The 18,874-nt window shown below is 56.8% G+C and overlaps 2 protein-coding genes and 3 non-coding genes across 5 annotated transcripts in view; 2 read left to right on the top strand and 3 right to left on the bottom strand.

Annotated features, from left to right (window-relative positions):
• The window catches only part of LOC119106136 (striated muscle-specific serine/threonine-protein kinase), a 75,053-nt gene extending 67,338 nt beyond the window's left edge, over positions 1–7,715 (bottom strand). The window contains exons 1-2 of the mRNA XM_037229734.1: positions 7,638–7,715; positions 5,677–6,123 (exon numbers count right to left, since the gene is read on the bottom strand). Of these exons, the coding sequence (XP_037085629.1) occupies positions 5,677–6,071 (395 nt within the window). The 5' untranslated portion in view covers positions 6,072–6,123; positions 7,638–7,715. The remainder of the gene's footprint in view (positions 1–5,676; positions 6,124–7,637) is intronic.
• A 560-nt stretch (positions 7,716–8,275) lies between these two features.
• LOC119106135 (aladin) lies at positions 8,276–17,706 on the bottom strand. The gene is made up of 8 exons (XM_037229733.1): positions 17,699–17,706; positions 15,649–15,808; positions 14,611–14,780; positions 13,822–13,946; positions 12,320–12,431; positions 9,936–10,064; positions 8,988–9,072; positions 8,276–8,507 (listed from the first exon to the last, which is right to left on the bottom strand). The coding sequence occupies exons 1-8, from the start codon at positions 17,704–17,706 to the stop codon at positions 8,331–8,333; spliced, it is 966 nt and encodes a 321-aa protein (XP_037085628.1). The 3' UTR covers positions 8,276–8,330.
• Positions 16,085–16,157, bottom strand: TRNAA-AGC (transfer RNA alanine (anticodon AGC)). The gene has a single exon. It is a non-coding gene; the product is annotated as a tRNA-Ala (tRNA).
• TRNAV-AAC (transfer RNA valine (anticodon AAC)) lies at positions 16,316–16,388 on the top strand. The gene has a single exon. It is a non-coding gene; the product is annotated as a tRNA-Val (tRNA).
• TRNAA-AGC (transfer RNA alanine (anticodon AGC)) lies at positions 17,254–17,326 on the top strand. Its single transcript has one exon. It is a non-coding gene; the product is annotated as a tRNA-Ala (tRNA).
• Positions 17,707–18,874: the final 1,168 nt, after the last annotated feature.

Genomic DNA, 18,874 nt, shown 5'->3' with positions numbered 1-18,874 from the left:
CGGCCATCCATATGGCGGCTGGCGACGCCGAGATCTGCCACCAGGTCGCGGCTGAGATCTGCCGCCAGGTCGCGGCCGAGATCTGCCGCCAGGTCACGGCTGAGATCTGCCGCCAGGTCACGGCTGAGATATCCCGCCAGGTCACGGCTGAGATATGCCGCCAGGTCACGGCCGAGATCTGCCGCCAGGTCACGGCTGAGATCTGCCGCCAGGTCACGGCCAAGATCTGCCGCCAGGTCGCGGCTGAGATCTGCCGCCAGGTCACGGCTGAGATATGCCGCCAGGTCACGGCCGAGATCTGCCGCCAGGTCGCGGCTGAGATCTGCCGCCAGGTCACGGCCGAGATCTGCCGCCAGGTCGCGGCCGAGATCTGCCGCCAGGTCACGGCTGAGATATGCCGCCAGGTCACGGCTGAGATCTGCCGCCAGGTCGCGGCAGAGATATGCCGCCAGGTCGCGGCCGAGATCTGCCGCCAGGTCACGGCCGAGATCTGCTCTGGGATTGCGTGGAGAGCACCAGCGGAAATGAATCTGTCCGGGACGGCACGGTTTGCTGCGTCGGTCCGTTTGCTGATGGCCGAAACTCCGGCATCATTTGATCCGAGTAAACAAACGCTCATGTTGTTTGCCGCCTGCTCGCGGAAATCCGTTACTTTCTCGCGAGGGTGGTGCAGCATGGAGGGGGGGGGGCAGAGAGGGTAGTGCTCCCCCCTCCTTCGCTTGGCAGGGCGGGGGACAAGGGCATGAAGCCTCTTTTTCTCGAACTAAAGACAATGTATCTGCCCTCAGATTGCCCAGCTTCATATCGGTGATGCCCTAAAACTGAGCTAAAGAGAAACAAACAGAAGACCCCCTTATACATCGATAGGCCCATCTTCTGTATCATGAGACCACCTTTTTGAACAAAAATAGCCCATGCTCTAGACAATTAGGCCCAATCGTACGTTACAAAGGTCCCTTTGCTCGCTCGGCAGGCTCTGGTTACGAACTAGGAGGCCCCTGTTCTGGGTTAGGACTGGAGGCGCCCTCTATATTTAGGTCCCATTTCTAGGAGGGAGGGAGGGGACTTTCATGCATCAGTTGGCCGCGGTTCCGAACCAAAAGGCCCTATTTTGGAATAATGAGTCCCCTTTGACTAGTTTTGGGAGTAATTCGTAAACCGAAAGCATGCTGATCTAAATTAGGACGCACCTTTATACATTAGGAAACACTTTTCTGAAACAGGAGGCTGTTTTAAGATAGCGAGACCCTTTGCTAGATAATCAGAAGGGCCCTATTCTTGATTTTATCATTGCCGACGCTTGTTCACTTGGATAAAATAATGTGGCAATTTAATAAGGGGCACACGTCCTCGGTGCCCCCAACCCCCATATACGGTACTGTCCGCGAGCCCCCCCCCCCCCTCGCTGTGAGGAGGCCCCATTATGCCCAAGAGGCCCCCCGTAAAATATCCCCTAAGCCAAAATCCGTGCCGCCGCCCCTGCTTGCTCGTACGCCACGTTTCACGCAGTTCCGGGACTGGGCTGCTATACCTGAGCTAACACAGTGACTCTCTTCTCTGCACAAATCCGGATGTGTCCTCACGCCTGGCGGCCTCAGCCGGTCACTTTGACGCCGCCATTCGGGGCTGGTGACACAGGCTCCCTCCTCCCTCAGCCGGTGACACGGCTCCCTCCTCCCTCAGCCGGTGACGCGGCTCCCTCCTCCCTCAGCCGGTGGCATCGTTACCCCTCCCCCAGCCGGTCATCTTCGACGCCGCCACTCGGCCGGTGACACGGCTCCCTCCTCCCTTTGTCGGATCTTCGACGCCGCCACTCGGCCGGTGACACGGCACCCTCCTCCCTCATCCGGTGACGCGGCACCCTCCTCCCTCAGCCGACCGAGATCCCAGCGCCATCGGCGACGGGGTGTGCCGCGTGCACCCCGGGGTGTGCCCCATGCACCCCAAGCCTCTGATAACGCGATGGCCGCTGCCACCGACCCCGTCGTTGAGCTGCGCGTACAGCTATAGCGGTGATATCTCACCAGATACCGCTGTATCGTCGCAGAGGATTGTCCTGAGCTCCTCGCTGACAACGAATCAGCCCGGCGAACGTCGAGCCTGGCTCAGCCACTGCAGAGTTATAAATGCCTGCTGACAGGGGTGCTCCTAAGACCGTCCAACCTCTGACACCCTGAGGCCAGTTCCAAAAAGACTATCGAAAGTAAAGGTTGGAACCAGTCATCGCATGTAATACCACACGTGCATAAAAATGAATGCGAGTCCGAAAGCGATACAGTAGCAAATCGTAGCACGTATTTTCGATCCATGAAGCTTGACTACAGTAGTGGATAACACTGACACCAACAGACGACAATCACCTTTAACAACGAGAACCCATTTGCCATAAACTGCCGTTGTCATTCGCCATACGCTGTTAAACCAATCAAAAGTATTTCCAATCATCCAATCCAATGGATGATGTATGTACATACATCATCAATTAAAAACATTTCCATGCAAGCAAATATGACCGGTCAGACGGCGTATACCCGAATAAACACCTGAATTCAGTGCAATGAAGCCTCGCGATTTTGGTCGCACGCCTTCATAATGTGTTGATCTCCGGCGCATGCAGCCGGAGCCAAAATGACTGCGACGTACGTAGTACCGTAGGCGTGGTGTAGCGCTCCTTTCTTTGATAGAAATACACCGCCACAACTACCACATTGCTTTCGAATGTGACAGCTTCAGGACAAAGTTGGCCAAATATACTTATTTCACCCTTTATTTCACCTAAAACGCTTAGCTTTGGGGGACGAATTTTGGAAAACGGACTTCACATTTCATTTCGGACAAGGCTGCCTTGCGGCGTATGTGTCCTACATTTAAATGTCGGTTATATTTAGGTGAAAGCGTCCTAGGGGAGCGGAAACCAATGGGACCGGGGGGAGGGGGGGGGGGGGAGGGAGGAGGCTGGCCCCATCTTTCTTAAATCTAGCATTAGCCCTATAAAAGTGTTGACTGGAAATAAAAAGCCAACATGCCCATAGTCCCGTCAACTTGAGAGAGCTTCCAACGTCCCGCGAATGTCCCTTTCACGTAATGGTGTGAAGATGATGGGTGAGGGGGGGGGGAATTAACCCTCAACTCCCTTGTTATCTAGCATTAACCTTATAAAAGTGCTGACTGGAAGGAAGCAATCAAAGTAATGCCTATAGTCGCGCCAACTTGCTTCCAACGCACCCCGAGTACCCCTTTCACATGATTATATCTCTCAGGCTACTGGAGCGTCCCAATGTGCCACGACCACGACCATGTCCAAATTAAATTCTTAGTCTCATACAACTTGCATTACTGGATAGCGACTAAGGGTTCACATTCGGTTCCTAATTGTAATGCACAAGATGTCTCGCATGGAGTTCTTAGGTACTAAACATGTGTAACTCATTGCGAAAAGCGCGAGCCAATCCGACCGCATAATTGCATTCCCTGCCCCACTCGTGGATTTATTCGTCAGGGTTTTATGGAGAATTATCAATTCTCAAGTGATGGTGTGAAAAATGTTATCGAAAATCATCGGCTCTCAAGAGACTCGCCCCTCCCAAAAAGCAGCATGCATTGCGCTGGGGGTGAAAAATGCGTCGGGAAACACAAGAAAAGAAGCTGCTTTTGATTCACAGGGCAGGCGTCTTATAAGTACCGCTTCACAGCTCCTTGAACTGGTACAGAGCTTCTGCAGGCTACCCGCGCAGTGAAGCGGGACAGAACTTCTGCAAGCGAGCTTGCTTCGCTGCTGCCCCAGGCTATTGACCCCGTGGAGCGGGATGCTGCTCAGAAGCCGATGAATTCGTCATCGCACACGCGCACCAGCGCCACCTGTGTCAAACTCAGGGGCGTGGAAGGAAACACGCCCCACTCCCCTCCGGTAGATTCTGCGCCCTCACCCGAGGGTGCGTGCTTCAACCCATCAACTTATTGAATTCCACCATCAATTTGTTGAATTTAGAACGCAGCCTTTCTCATTGGCCTGAGACGACATGTGTTCAGTGCTATTACCACCACTGCGATGTTGTGGAAGGCGCCAGCGCGCGCGACTCGTGGTGTAATGTACAAGGCTACGTTCGCATGGACAGTTACGGCCGGTGCGGGGCATGTAATACGCCCACATTAGCATAAGCGTGAGACCGTGTGCGGTCTTGGGCTCACGCCACTGCAGCCTAATGAGGCCAGATAGAATGCATCCATTGGGAGGTCCGACAAAGGCTGGAGCGTACGTGCGAGTACACTACGCTTTCGGAATGGAAACAACGCCACGACGTTCACTTAACAACCAAGGACTAATCGAAAAAAGACGCCTCCCTCCCATGGGTGTGACCGTGTCCTTGAGTTTGTGGGACAAATCAGGAGTGGAAGGATGACACTAAAATGTGGGGGATAACCTAGCCTGAAAATTGCATCTTAAATGGAAAAACGCGAGAAGTATTACGTTAAACATAAAATTGGAGGGAAGGAAATCACACTTTGTGACGGGGGACGTGTTCTCCAGCCCCCTCCCACCTCCCAACGCCCACCCTCCCAAGTGGTTACACCCACGCCTTTCTCCAAGGTAAAATTTGTCGTTGAAGCGCGTTGCCACGTCTCCCCCGCGGTCGTTATGTCCCCTCATCAATAACCCCGAGGGCGTAATCAAGGGGGCACCGTGGGCACGGGCCTTCACCCGACCCCCTCCCCATTCAAATTCGTACAAGGATGAATATACATGTAAGTGAATTACAGTGCTCAATAACTCAAGATACGCGCATACAAATAAGTAGATTGAAAATATGCGACGTGTTTATATGCCATGGAAGAAATTGCGCGGGCTTGTGGCCCGATAAAGGGGTTTTCAGCCAAGCATCTTAAGTTGTGTTTGCCACTGCAAAACCCTGCGCACGCTACTGAACAGTCCTACAAATGGGGATGGTTACATAACATCTCAGCGGCGGAATCATGCTGTTTCGATGTTTGTACAGGATACGGATAATTCCACTGGAACGAAAGCATATAGACGTTGTGCACCACAATTCAAGCTAAGCCTCAATATGGGCGGGTTCGGTAACAGACTCGGACATGAACCTCCCAGCTACCACCTCAACGCTTAACACACCATAAATGTTGCGCGGAACCTCAAAGGCGAAATGATTCATGTGCATGCGCGCTAGCAGCTTCGCACCGTGCGTACTAACTTCACCCCCGAATTGTGTGAGGATCGATGTTAACAATTTTATCGGGAGGTGCGTGATCACGCAAAACTTCCCACGAACGTAAACACGGGCTTGATATCGGGCGTTTGTAGTTTGATGCTGGGCTTGCATTTCAATCCATCCACCCATGGTGGGGTCGGTTCGAGCCGCTTAAGGCGCTCGCTGTTTTCTCTTGACAGATATGGCTTGTGGTCGGTGGCGGCGACGGCGCGAAAGGTCAGGTGACGTCTGAGAGCAGGACGGGCCGTGCTCAGCATTGCGGCACGTTAAACTTTTGCCACCGAATTCAGACGCTGGCCTGGAATTGCACGACCGAATGGTATGGGTTAAGCCTCAACAATTACTTCATAGCGTGTGTCTGGGCAGGACCTCCCCAGAAATGCCCCCATTAGCAAAGATTCGGATAATTTGTTACAGCACAGAACACCGATGAGGGTGGGATAGTACTCACTCGATGCGTCCCTTTTCCTCCGCGCGGAACACGGAGTCCTTGCCGAGTACTTCCAGGATGGCCTCCGTCTCATCCTCGGCCAGATCCGAGAGGTCCAACCGTACCACCTCACTCGGCGGCACCCCCAGATCTAGCAACACCGCCCCATCTGGCAGCACAGCCTGGCCGGCGCCGTCCCCTGAAGCTCGCTCAGCCAAGTCAACGGCTTCTTCCTCAGCGCTTACTACTTGCGTTCCCTCTTCCTCTGGACGTCCTTCGCGCGCAAGTTTCACATACTTCGTCGGTCTTTCATCCGATGATTTGGCTCCCTCCGAAATTCCTCTATTCAGGGAAGGCAGGACTTCCAGAGGGTGGCCCCCACTTGGTCCTTGGGCCTTCGACATTCCTCTCTCCATCCCACCTTCGCTGTCGGGTGATACCGTCGCTGATGTCCGCACGGGCCCCGGTCTGCCGAAGACACAACGTTGTTACCTCCTATAATCTCCTATAATCTGCACACACGTTGGTCTTCATGTCAGAGGCTCGACAGAGACAACAGCGCAGTAAAACGAGGCACAAAGGACGTTCTAACGGGGCATATAAAGCAGTGAGACTCGCACGCTGGATGACTGGCATCGTAGTCGCTTACATCTAATGTGGATACATCCAAGGGGACCAGCCTTACACCCACTCTTCATCTGTAGTGTAATGGGGAGCGCGGGGCTACACAAAACCTGCATTAGAGCTAGTGTGTTCCGCGGAATTATTCATAACAACATCTTCTGGATCTCAGGACACCCGAAGTTTAAACATTCAACAGAGACCCAGATATAAGCTATCGAAATTCAATCGGTGTTCTTGTTAAAGCCATCAGGACAGCTTTACTGTCGCCAAAATAGTCACACCCCTGACAGGTTGATAAAGTGCGCTATCAACAAACATTCCAGTTGGGATGCAATGGACTGAACAGTAGCTGCTGAACGATGGTAGTGTGTCCAAATCGCCTCTACAAAAGATGCCGCGTTAAATGAAGCGTCTTCGCCAACGCACCGCAGGAGACAGAAAGACGTGACAAATCAGATATGTCCATGAGTGAGAGACCGAAATTGCGAACGGCACATAATCGAGAGACCGACATCGTTTATCAAACATGACATTTTCCACTCTTAATCCTGAATTTTGACTCACTGCAGTGATCAACTTGGGTGACAGGATCAATCCACGTGACTGCGCTGGTGTCTTATCAGCACGAATCTGCCATCTGTGCACTTATCAAGCAGGAGTGAATTCTGACAGGTCCAAGAGCAATCGCCCATGGTCCGCCACAGTCTTTCATTGGCAGCAATCGTTGGTATCTGGAAGATATGCTCGCGTTGAATACTGGCGATTGCTCCCAATAAAAGGGTGCTTGAATTATCATTACCTGATAGCCTAGCATCCCAAACTTTGTCCCTTTTCTTGTTACGTCATTTGATGACCCTATTTCAGCCCACATTTCGATGGCACCTGGGCCGAATGTGCACGGGGTGTGCCTGCAGTACAAATACAACAAACGCACTGATACCTAGCGCCGAGGACGATTCGGTCGCCATTTCTGGATAATCTGCAACCGCACCCGGGATGATCAACTCTGATCAACTCCCTGGCCCCCTCGCGACAAGACAGCACGGAAGGACGCTCCGCCGGCCGACCGGTTTTGGCAAACATGCCATTCGTTAAAATAAGAAAATTCGCCACAAATTCCTAGAGGATTCTATCAGACAACTGCCAATAAAAAAAAACAGCTGATCACTCTGTGCCATCGTGCACAAGACAGAACGAAGAGCTCGATACACACGAGATGGCATGAAAAGACACGCCCAGGAACGACGGCATTAGCAATGTCCTTTATCATGGCATTCCATGAACCCTTCCAGCCACAACTGGCCTCGCCAGCCTCCACCGAGACGACCTCTGACGTCAGACGACACCCCGCGCCTCACCTGGCAGCACACTGGAAGGTGACTCCGGCGGTCACCGCGACCCACGCCGAACCTCCGGGCACCCTCGCAGGGCGCCGACCCCCGCCGGGCTGCTTGCCCCTCCAACCAGCTCCGGTCGGCGGCCGCCGGTCCGCTCCGGCTCGCGCGAGGCCTCCTGCGACGGCGGGCTCCCGCGCACGGACGGCGTGACAGTGGGGCGACGTCGCCCGCGGCCGGGGCGCGCTGCCGCATGCACCGACTTATCTCGGCTTTCCCGACTTATCGGAGTCGAGCCGGCCGGCGGCGAAGACGGCCATTCCGGCACGAGTGCGCCGGCTAGGGTAACGCCGGTGTGGTGCGGCGGCGCACCGCCAGCAGAGGTCACACAAAACACGCAGCCATCACAATCACAGTTTATTTTAGTAACCATCGGCCCAACACTGTAAAAATGGTCTTCACTGATAGGTCCCTGCGCTGGCCATCGGCACGCTGCACTGGATGGCAGGAGGACAGCGTCGAATGCAGTCAGCTCCACCTCTCAGAAGGCATCTCAGCCGCACGTGGAAGCCCATAGACAGAGCCCTCATCCTCATGACGTCTGGCGCCCCTTCGCCCCGAAGGGGCGCCGTCCAGCCCCGAAGCACCGTCCACAAAGGCCCCGCCGGGTGCCCCACCAAGCCCGCCCCGTGGCCGTGACCCGAGCCGGCCGGGGCGTCACGGCGAGTCGACAGAGAACAGCTGGACGGGCGAGCGCAGCAGGGACGCGTCGCCGAGCGAGCGGCCCGGGCTGGCGGCCACCGAGGCCGAGAGGGCGCTGCTCTCCAGTAGGCCGCCGGCGGCCGACGCCGGCACCAGCATCGGCACGTGCTGGATGCGTCCGCTCGACCACGCCTGCGGAGCGGCGGTATAGCCGTGAGGCGGACACCCACGTACAGCGCGGCATGATTTACAGCAGAGCACAGCATAGCAAGATCACCAGACGTCTCCACTTGTACTTCTATACATTCAACGTTGTTTGCGCTATTATCAACACTTTTTTAATTCGCTGACTTGTGGCTTTTAAGCACAGCTGACTTACCAGCTGTGGTTGTGGCGACGCGTGCTAAAAGGCGTAGCCCGTTTAATGAAGCCCAGGCTTGGGAGCTGAGGACAGGTGCGGTGGCAACAGCCCGGGTGGGTCTCCCAAACACGGCCAGGCACGAACCGGGCCGGCGCACGGCATTCATCGTCCGACGCGATGTCCTTCAGATAAGCCATCAAAGCGTTCAGTGAGATCAAGGTGATCAGCAACTATGCCACCTACAAAAAAACGGCCGAGCCAAAATCGAATCCGGCACCGACCTAAGTCGCCAAATCGACTAGGAAGCTTACCACGCAGAGGCTGGTAGTGTCCTGCAGGTTCATCTGGAACTCGACGGCCACCGGATACTCGTCCTTCAGGCCGCGGATCAGGCCGCTGAATACAGACAGGACGTGTGAAGGGGCGCACACCGTGGATCAGGCCGCTGAATACAGACAGGACGTGTGAAGGGGCGCACACCGTGGATCAGGCCGCTGAATACAGACAGGACGTGTGAAGGGGCGCACACCGTGCATCAGGCCGCTGAATACGGACAGGACGTGTGAAGGGGCGCACACCGCGGATCAGGCCGCTGAATACAGACAGGACGTGTGAAGGGGCGCACACCGCGGATCAGGCCGCTGAATACGGACAGGACGTGTGAAGGAGCGCACACCGCGGATCAGGCCGCTGAATACAGACAGGACGAGTGAAGGAGCGCAGACCGTGGATCAGGCCGCTGAATACAGACAGGACGTGAGAAGGGTAACAGAAAGCGGATCAGGCCGCTGAACACGGACGGGGCATGTGAAGGGTGCAGACCTGGACGCCGTCCGAGCAGGGCCAAACCGTGTCCTCAAACCCAGACCGACCATGGGGTGTCCGTATCACGAGCGTACGAACCTGACAGACGGCACACGTGGGCAGCTTATCTAACTTACGTGAGTGCTTCGCGTGATGGCAACGTGCTAAGGGGAACCAGCTGGTCAACATTTGTCCCGGCTTGGGAGACAAAGTTTCACGAATACAACATGAAACATCTTTTTCGCAGCTAACCGTGCCGTTTTAAGATTCGGAAATCGAGATGATCGCGAGTTACGGAAAGAAACAGGAGGCAACCCTCCACACGAGTGGACAATCTCTTCCACTAATCTAGCCTCCGCCGCATAAGCCGACCCTAAGGCACAGTGTGCAGGTCGGGACTGCCAGCCAGGAGGTCACCACAAGACGCCGCGATGCGGCGGCGCCAAGTGCCGTACCAGGCGGCGATCCTGAGGTGCGGGTGCAGCTCGGTGGAGAACACGGCCACGGCGTCACTGTCGACGAACGAGACGGCCAGCCGGCGCCCGGTGCTGTCCCAGGTCAGGCCGCTGACCTCGCCGCCGACGCTGGGGACGGCGGGTCACGCCGGTCACACGGCAGCACGCCGGCCGGTATCCCCTGGCGCCGGCCGACCGGACACGCGGCAAACAGGCCGCACGCAGCGGCGCACCCGCAGCCTTGGTAACGGGGGGCACAGGGTTGGCAAGGAGCACACTGATGACAAAAGCCACCCCTTCCCCGAAATAGTCGCTGCATACAGTCCACTTGGTTTCGAAAGGAAATGATTTTCGTTATCGTCTTGTCATTTTGGCCGTCTATTGTTGAAATGAAAGCCAGAAAGCATCGGAAAATGTCATTCTGTTTATATTTTGAAGACAATAAACTCAAGCAAGCGGGCGTCAAATCACCACATGGAATAATCCGCCAGCGCTTTTAATTCTGCAATGATTCGGTGAGCCCCTTCTAAACCGATAGAATACGGCTTTGACCTAATTTCCCTGTGCTGTACAGAATACTATGGGCCCCCGCAACGTAAGTTGTGCATTGAAATGGAGTAAAAAACTTGCATTAATATGGCCAAGTCATGCTCGTCTGGGAATGTTCAACCTTCAGTCAGAATCGTAAGTGGTACAAATTCTGTAACACAGTTTTCAACATGCGCGCTCGCAAGTCTTGCACACAAGAACCCCGATGTTCTGCGTTGAAGTCCCCGTTGGCTTCAAAGCGTCAGATTTGCGGTTACACTAAAGACGACAAACGAGCAGACGGAAATGCATGACGCTCTGAATACGCCTCTTTGAATGCTTTAGAACACCAATTCGTACGTTTAAAAGGTAGTAATCGCGTAGACTTCGCCGGTACCACTTCCAGTGTGATAAAAGAAGCGGATTGGCATTTACTACACCACAAACTGCTGTTTAAATTCGGAGAACTATAAGATAGCATCTCTACAGATGTCCGATGCCCACCGCCTGATGTCTGCAGCGACCAACGCCGTTCGGCTTTCCGGAAACTGCATTCCCACCACAGCCATTTTCTCCTAAGATTGCAAACGTGTAGGTTCAGAACTTTTTGTTATTTGTTTCACAAGCCCATTCTGAAAAGGACGGACGTCTTCAGACAACTATGGTTAGACCATTCTTTATTTTTAACCTCATGTCGAGCCACCGTATTGCATACTTATGACATCCCTTACCCTTTCCGAGCAAGGGGCCCAGTGGGTAGAACACCAGGGGCACATTATCGTTCCCGGCCAGGCGTTGAAGGGCCATTCCGTCCCAGCGCGTGGTGGCAAATAGCTGCCATTCTGGCGACACGGGGGCGGGGCCACCGGCCTAACCCAGCGGCCCTTACAAAGATACATTATACGTTGGTTCCCTTCCTGACGCGAAAGGTCCTCTGGCCCGGGCGGTTAGCCCCAAAGCGACGCAGGAGCCATCATTGACGCACCACGACCCGTCATTGCCACACGTGGTCCAATAATCGGCAGACTCCAAGTCCGGATCCATGGGTCTTGGTTGAAATGGGGTGAAGCCCCCCCCCCCCTCATTCGGTACTGTGGGGGGGGGGGGGGGGGGGGGGCTGACTGGACACGAGGCCTTTCCATTGTCTCATTGTTGAACTCTCATTCATAAACTTTCACGTCGCCCGCATTGACAGAAGGGTCCCTACAACGCCAAAGGGGCACCCTGACATTCGAAGTCCTGTCCCTGTTCAGGCACAACTGCTACCCTGGCCGGCTTGGGACCAGTGGCCGACACGGGGCATGCTCCCTGTAAGGCGCTGACCGTCCGCAACGCCCCTCGCTGTCGTAGGAGCCCAGACTAACTTAAAATCGCGGACCCCGGCCTCGTGCCTCCTTGGAAATGAGGCCCCACAAGCTGCTCAAGGCCCGGGAAGGAGCCGAGTTTTCCCGCGTTGGTGGTCTCTGACAGAAAATAGGGGGGCCGCATTAATCCCAGGGGTTGCCAATCGGTGAAAGAGGCACTGCTGACTGACATCTAAAGGGGCACGTCTCCTGTGCCACCCCCCCCCCCCCCTCCCCCCTTGCCTGCGCCATTGGCCGTATGAAATCCGTGCTAAGATAACGCATCAAGGGGCTTCAACGAGCCATCCACAGAGGGCAATACTTACTGAAAAATTGAAAATGAAGAGCGAAAAGATTCCCGCCTACTTGGTAAAAATATCACCATAAAACACAACCTTCACCAAAGCGGTGCTGCATTGTGCGTTTTCTAGCAGAGAATATGTATGAGAGAAAACACGCATACGAACGCAGCTCAAGAGAAATCAAGACACATCGGCCGGGTGTAGTGCTCACTGGATCATCTCCTTCCCGTGGTCCAGGCGACGGGCAGTGAGGTCAATGACCGGAACAGGCTTGGGTGCCGACTCCATCAGCAGAACGGGCATGAAGGAGAGCGAATACACCACTGAAACAGCAGCACATCCTCGGTCACCCGCACACCTCAGACTCATTGACATCTCCGCTGGGTGGGACATACCGAAGTCAGCTATCCATAAAACAGGCAGCTGGTGATGCCAAACGCGTCGGGATCTGCAGTCCCCTTAAGATGGGAGGGGTGGGCGCCGCCACTGCGGTCACCAGATGGCCGTGGCGTAGCTGGCAGCACAGGTCTCCCGCCGATGAATCGGGCCAGGTTGCACCGAGCACCACAGCGCCACACACACACATCTGACGAGACTGCGCCGCTCCCGGCCAGGCCCCACCGAGCACCACAGCGCCACACACACACACATCTGACGAGACTGCGCCGCTCCCGGCCAGGCCCCACCGAGCACCACAGCGCCACACACACACATCTGACGAGACTGCGCCGCTCCCGGCCGGGCCCCACCGAGCACCACAGCGCCACACACACACATCTGACGAGACTGCGCCGCTCCCAGTCAGGCCCCACCGAGCATCACAGCGCCACACACACACACACATCTGATGAGACTGCGCCGCTCCCAGTCAGGCCCCACCGAGCATCACAGCGCCACACACACACATCTGACGAGACTGCGCCGCTCCCGGTCAGGCCCCGCCGAGCACCACAGCGCCACACACACACATCTGACGGGACTGCGCCGCTCCCGGTCAGGCCCCACCGAGCACCACAGCGCCACACACACACATCTGACGAGACTGCGCCGCTCCCGGTCAGGCCCCGCCGAGCACCACAGCGCCACACACACACACATCTGACGGGACTGCGCCGCTCCCAGTCAGGCCCTACCGAGCATCACAGCGCCACACACACACATCTGACGAGACTGCGCCGCTCCCAGTCAGGCCCCAACGAGCATCACAGCGCCACACACACACATCTGACGGGACTGCGCCGCTCCCGGTCAGGTCCCACCGAGCACCACAGCGCCACACACAAACATCTGACGGGACTGCGCCGCTCCCGGTCAGGCCCCACCGAGCACCACAGCGCCACACACACACATTTGACGAGACTCCGCCGCTCCCAGTCAGGCCCCGCCCAGCATCACAGCCCCACACACACACATCTGACGAGACTGCGCCGCTCCCGGTCAGGCCCCACCGAGCACCACAGCGCCACACACACACATCTGACGGGACTGCGCCGCCCCCGGTCAGGCCCCACCGAGCATCACAGCGCCACACACACACATCTGACGGGACTGAGCCGCTCCCGGTCAGGCCCCACCGAGCATCACAGCGCCACACACGCACATCTGACGGGACTGAGCCGCTCCCGGTCAGGCCCCGCGTGACACTGAGCCCGAGAGCCGCCCACGCCCGCGTGCGGCACCGCCTCCGAGCCGCGGCGGCCGCCGGCGCCTCACCAGGCTCGGCCGACGTGACGAAGAGGGCGACGCGGCCGTCCGGTGACCAGCAGGCGGCGCTGACCGGGCCGCCGGCAGTCGCGCAGCGCCACCGCTCGTCCGTCCACCGGCCCGTCTCCCACACCCTGCCGGCGGAGAGAGATCGGTGCGGGAGACCGCGCGGGGCCGCCGCTGGTGCCGGCACCCGACCGCCGGCGGGACGGGTACCGGGTCTGGTGGCCGATGGACACCGTTTGCGTAGGACGACAGGCGTATGGACGGGCCAGGCGTGTGGACGGGAAGGAGGCGCCTGATGGCGTGTGGACGGGAAGGAGGCGCCTGATGGCGTGTGGACGGGCCAGGCGTGTGGACGGGAAGGAGGCGCCTGATCGCATGTGGACGGGCCAGGCGTGTGGACGGGTAGGAGGCGCCTGATGGCGTCGGGATGAGGCTAAGCGCGAGAAAGACCACGTCGGAGGCATCACACCGCGTCCGAAAGCCAACACGCCGAACGTAGAAGGAGAGAAGACGCGACTGTTTTTATTACATCCATATCAAAGGATGCAGATGCTACCGAGCTCCAGTCGTCACAGTCCATCACTGACTAGCCGCAAAATCAACAAATGAACCAGGTAACTCGGTCGACAACACGAGTGCAACAACAAAAGGCAGGCGAACGGCCCTTCCCGGGTCATGCTGCAAGCCGCCAAGGCCCACCACGCGGCTCCTTTCATCTACCACTCATGACGTAAGCCGCTGACGCTCGCGGCCCTACGCTGAGTGGCGGCGCCGGCGTGTCCGACCGCTGACCTGAAGGTGGGACCAGTGGTGGCGGTGAAGACGCGGCTGGCGTCGGGACTCCAACGGCAGAGGGTGTGGCCGGCGCTCCACAGCCGCTTCAGCGGCACGTGAGACTCCTCCGCCACGCTCCACAGCAGCAGAGCGCTGTCACTGGGACTGGCCGACATCAGCAGGTCCCCCTGATAGAGGACACAATATCGGGGCACCGTCACTGGGACTGGCCGACATCAGCAGGTCCCCCTGACAGAGGACACAACACAGCATCGGGGCAGCGTCACTGGGACTGGTCGACATCAGCAGGTCCCCCTGATAGAGGACACAATATCAGGGCACCGTCACTGGGACTGGCCGACATCAGCAGGTCCCCCTGACAGAGGACACAACACGGCATCGGGGCAGCGTCACTGGAACTGGCCGAAATCAGCAGGTCCCCCTGATAGGGGACACAACACAACATCGGGGCAGCGTCACTGGGACTGGCCGACATAAGCAGGTCCCCCTGATAGAGGACACAATATCAGGGCACAGTCACTGGGACTGGCCGACATCAGCAGGTCCTCCTGACAGAGGATACAGCACAGCATCGGGGCATCGTCACTGGGACTGGTCGACATCAGCAGGTCCCCCTGATAGAGGACGCAACACAGCATCAGGGCAGTGTCACTGGGACTGGCCGACATCAGCAGGTCCCCCTGACGGAGGACACAGCACAGCATCGGGGCAGCGTCACTGGGATTGGCCGACATCAGCAGGCCTCCCTGACAGAGGACACAATATCGGGGCAGCGTCACTGGGACTGGCCGACATCATCAGGTCTCCCTAACAGAGGGCACGACACAGCACCGGGGCACCGTCGTCGCCACTGGAGCTCCAAATCATTACACACCGCTCCCAACTGGCACCAGCATCGAAGTGTCCATCCCAGCAGAGGATGTCCATCCCTCAAGGTCAGTGTCGATCCCAGCAGAGGACGGCTCTATCGCCCACCACACACAGCGTCCTTGCATGGCGCGCCCGCCATGCGCCGGCCGGCTCGGCGCAGCTCACCAGCGGACTCCAGCGGACCGATGTGACGGGCGCGTGGCCGGGCGCCGCCAGCGTCTGGGCGCAGGTGCCCGACGGTCTGGTGATGACCGAGCTCGGCTCCACGGTCCAGACCAGCACGCACCGCTCGCACGCCACAGCCAACAGCGAGGAGGAGTGGGGCCTGCCGGACAGACTCGGGTGTGAGACGACGGCACAGACAGCGGCGGGCAGAGTGGGGCCTGTCGGACAGACTCGGGTGTGAGGCGGCGGCACAGCCAACAGCGAGGAGGAGTGGGCCTGCCGCACAGACTCGGGTGTGAGACGGCGGCACAGCCAGCGGCGGGTGGAGTGGGGCCTGCCGGACAGACTCGGGTGTGAGACGGCGGCACAGACACCGGCGGGGCGGAGTGGACAAAGCCCCGGCCGGTTTTTGATGTGAAGCGTGAAAACAATGGGATGGAGCTGCGGGGTATCGATCCCCGTACCTCTCACATGCTAAGCGAGCGCTCTACCACTTGAGCTACAGCCCCGGTGATAGTCCCACCTGGTGTGAAAAGTTGGGGCGCCATGGCTGACCGACTGGTCAGCCTTCACTTAAGATGGACCCGCCCCTGGAGAGCCGGTTATATTTAGGTCAGTTGGTCGGCCCCTGTCTCCGAAGCCGCCGGCTCGTATGCCGCCGTCAGGTGTTTCCGTGGTGTAGTGGTTATCACATCCGCCTAACACGCGGAAGGCCCCCGGTTCGATCCCGGGCGGAAACATTGTTATGTTGGTGGCAACGCCACGGTTACTAGGCAAAGTTAACTCCAGCTGAGGCAACAGCAGACAAATCGGGCCAATATGCAAACACCCGATTGACAGTGAACCACGGGCTGCAGCGCCGCAACGAAGCTCCTTGACATGTGAATGTTCATGAATTCCCGTCTTTCGATGTGCGTTGATTGAGGTACGGAATCGATAAACTCGCCGCTGGAGATTTTTCGTCTTCGCCCTACGAGACGGGATATCAGATCCCCGCTCACCCACCTGCCTACCTACCCAGCTACCCGGCTACCCGGCCGGCCGGCCTGCCGGCCAGCCAGCCAGCCAGCCAGCCAGCCAGCCAGCCAGCCAGCCAGCCAGCCAGCCAGCCAGCCAGCCAGCCAGCCAGCCAGCCAGCCAGCCAGCCAGCCAGCCAGCCCTCTCCCAACATCACGAAAATTAAGCAAGCTAGGGACACAGAGAACATGCCTTGCCAGACTACATCAGATGGGTGTGACCGAAGAATGGTGCATGTGATCCATGACGTTTCAAATCAGGTCGCAGGAATCAATCTAACACCTCCTTAGACCCGTTGTTTTATATCAAGGCCATGCTGCGACAATGAGGGAGACACCATGGAATTAGCGTTGCAAAACTCTGCCAGATGGGCCGTAACTCCATCATACAGTTTCCGCCCGGGATCGAAAGAACCACTACACCACGGAAACATCTCATAATGCCTGACGAGCCGGCCTGTCGGAAGACAGAGCCGACCGACTGACCTAGACATGGCCAGCTCTCCGGGGGCGGGTCCACCTCAAGTGGAGGCTGACCAGTCGGTCAGCCATGGCGCCACAACTTTTCACCTCAGATGTAACTATCACCGGGGCTGTAGCTCAAGTGGTAGAGCGCTCGCTTAGCATGTGAGAGGTACGGGGATCGATACCCCGCAGCTCCAAACCATGGATTTTACGCTCCATAAACCGATCGGGACTTTGTCCAGTCACTTCATACCCCTACATATCCAAAGGGAAGATAAAGCTCTGCCACATGAGGATTTTGGTACACGACCAAACGGAATGCGGCAAATGGAAGAGGATAAGTCAGGTGAATTAAAGTTGAAGAGAAAGATTAGGAAAGCGAAATGTAAAAATAAAGAAAGCAAGAGCTTTCAAGGTCATGGGGACGATGAGTTCCTGGAGCAGATAAGTCAAAACTAACTCTCGGCAGCCCAAACGGAGGCTCACTCCGGGCCAAATCCTGGGCACTCGGCGCCATCCACACAGTCACGACGCCTGCTTGTGCCATTAGGTTGTATGCTGGGACCCACCTGTCCATTTCAGTATGAGGGAGGAAGGCCCTCTCCCTTCCGAGTATTGCTAGCAGCCTCCCAATGCCTTGTGCGAAGTTCCGTCCCCGGGTGGCAACGTTGGTTTTATGACAAAAAAAAACGTGTAGAAAAAGAACCTAAGCACTGAGTCCGTCCGCGGTTGTTCATAAGTCATGCACGTAAGGTATCAAGTTCGTATGGCAGATGTACGTACCGAAACGTCCGTAAGCGGCAGAGCCGTAGGAACGGGGGTCCGTGAGTGTAACCTCATTTTCCGTGAGTAGCAGACCCGTAGGAACGGTGATGTAGGGACGGGTGTGAACCTATTTTCCAACTATACAGACCGTTAAGCCTACATGACGTTGCAGAGACAGAACTGACCTCGGAATGGTGGATGATACTGCTGTGAGGAATACTGAAAGACTGATCGACCACCAGGGCTTCAAACTCATTCACCATCAGCTCTCCAATTTCGCTGAAATTTGGCTTCCGGGAATAACCTAAGGTATGAATTCAAGTGACCGTTGTCCAGCTGTAGCCACCGTACAGTTCAAAACTGATTCTCTCGTGCAATGTCGGGTCCGGTGCAAACAAGGTGCTTATAAAAGGAGGTGCATCAAAGCGGATCCAGCTGGTGCACTGATTTCTCTGGACTACGGTTCACTTCATACTAGCAATATTTACTGGGTGCCATTCGCGCCTTTGCCTGCCGTATACCACAATCGAGCTGGCTCCTGCCCGCGTCCGTCAGCTGGCGTCAGTGGCGCGCTCGGGGGGTGTCAGAGTCGACAGAGACATCGTTAAGGCGAGAGATAAATGGGGATCACAACACGCTTGGCGGGTGCCATGCAGTGGACCTGTCATTTATCCTTATCCTCCAGTTAACGCCATCCCAGGGGCACTTTGTGCTGCCTCACTTGATTCCGAGTTCATTCGCTGGCCGCCTTAGACCCCATAGCCGACGCCTGGCACCAAGGATGGAGATCTACATCCCAGCTTGTAATACGCATCTGCGGACGAACTTCATGCATGACGGACATTTGCAAACAAACTTCGTACACTTACCACCAGATATCGAAATTCGTGTTTTTCCTTACGCGCTTGTCTTAAACGAGCATCCCCCTTGACTATCATATGCCCCCAATATGTTCTTCCAAACAATTCGTCACGGCCCTT

This window comes from Pollicipes pollicipes, unplaced genomic scaffold (genome assembly GCF_011947565.3).
Source record: "Pollicipes pollicipes isolate AB1234 unplaced genomic scaffold, Ppol_2.1 Scaffold_6138;HRSCAF=7277_pilon_pilon_pilon, whole genome shotgun sequence".
NCBI lineage: Eukaryota > Metazoa > Arthropoda > Thecostraca > Pollicipedomorpha > Pollicipedidae > Pollicipes > Pollicipes pollicipes.
The sequence above is the reverse complement of the archived record's forward strand: the minus strand, read 5'-3'. Positions and strand labels throughout refer to the sequence as shown.

Excerpts from the sequence above, each read along its gene's own strand:
- LOC119106135 (XM_037229733.1), bottom strand. Across the intron at positions 14,781-15,648 it reads CGGTCCGCTGGAGTCCGCTG|GGGGACCTGCTGATGTCGGC; the intron begins GTGAGCTGCGCC and ends GTCCTCTATCAG. Across the intron at positions 8,508-8,987 it reads ACACTACCAGCCTCTGCGTG|GCGTGGTCGAGCGGACGCAT; the intron begins GTAAGCTTCCTA and ends GCCGCTCCGCAG.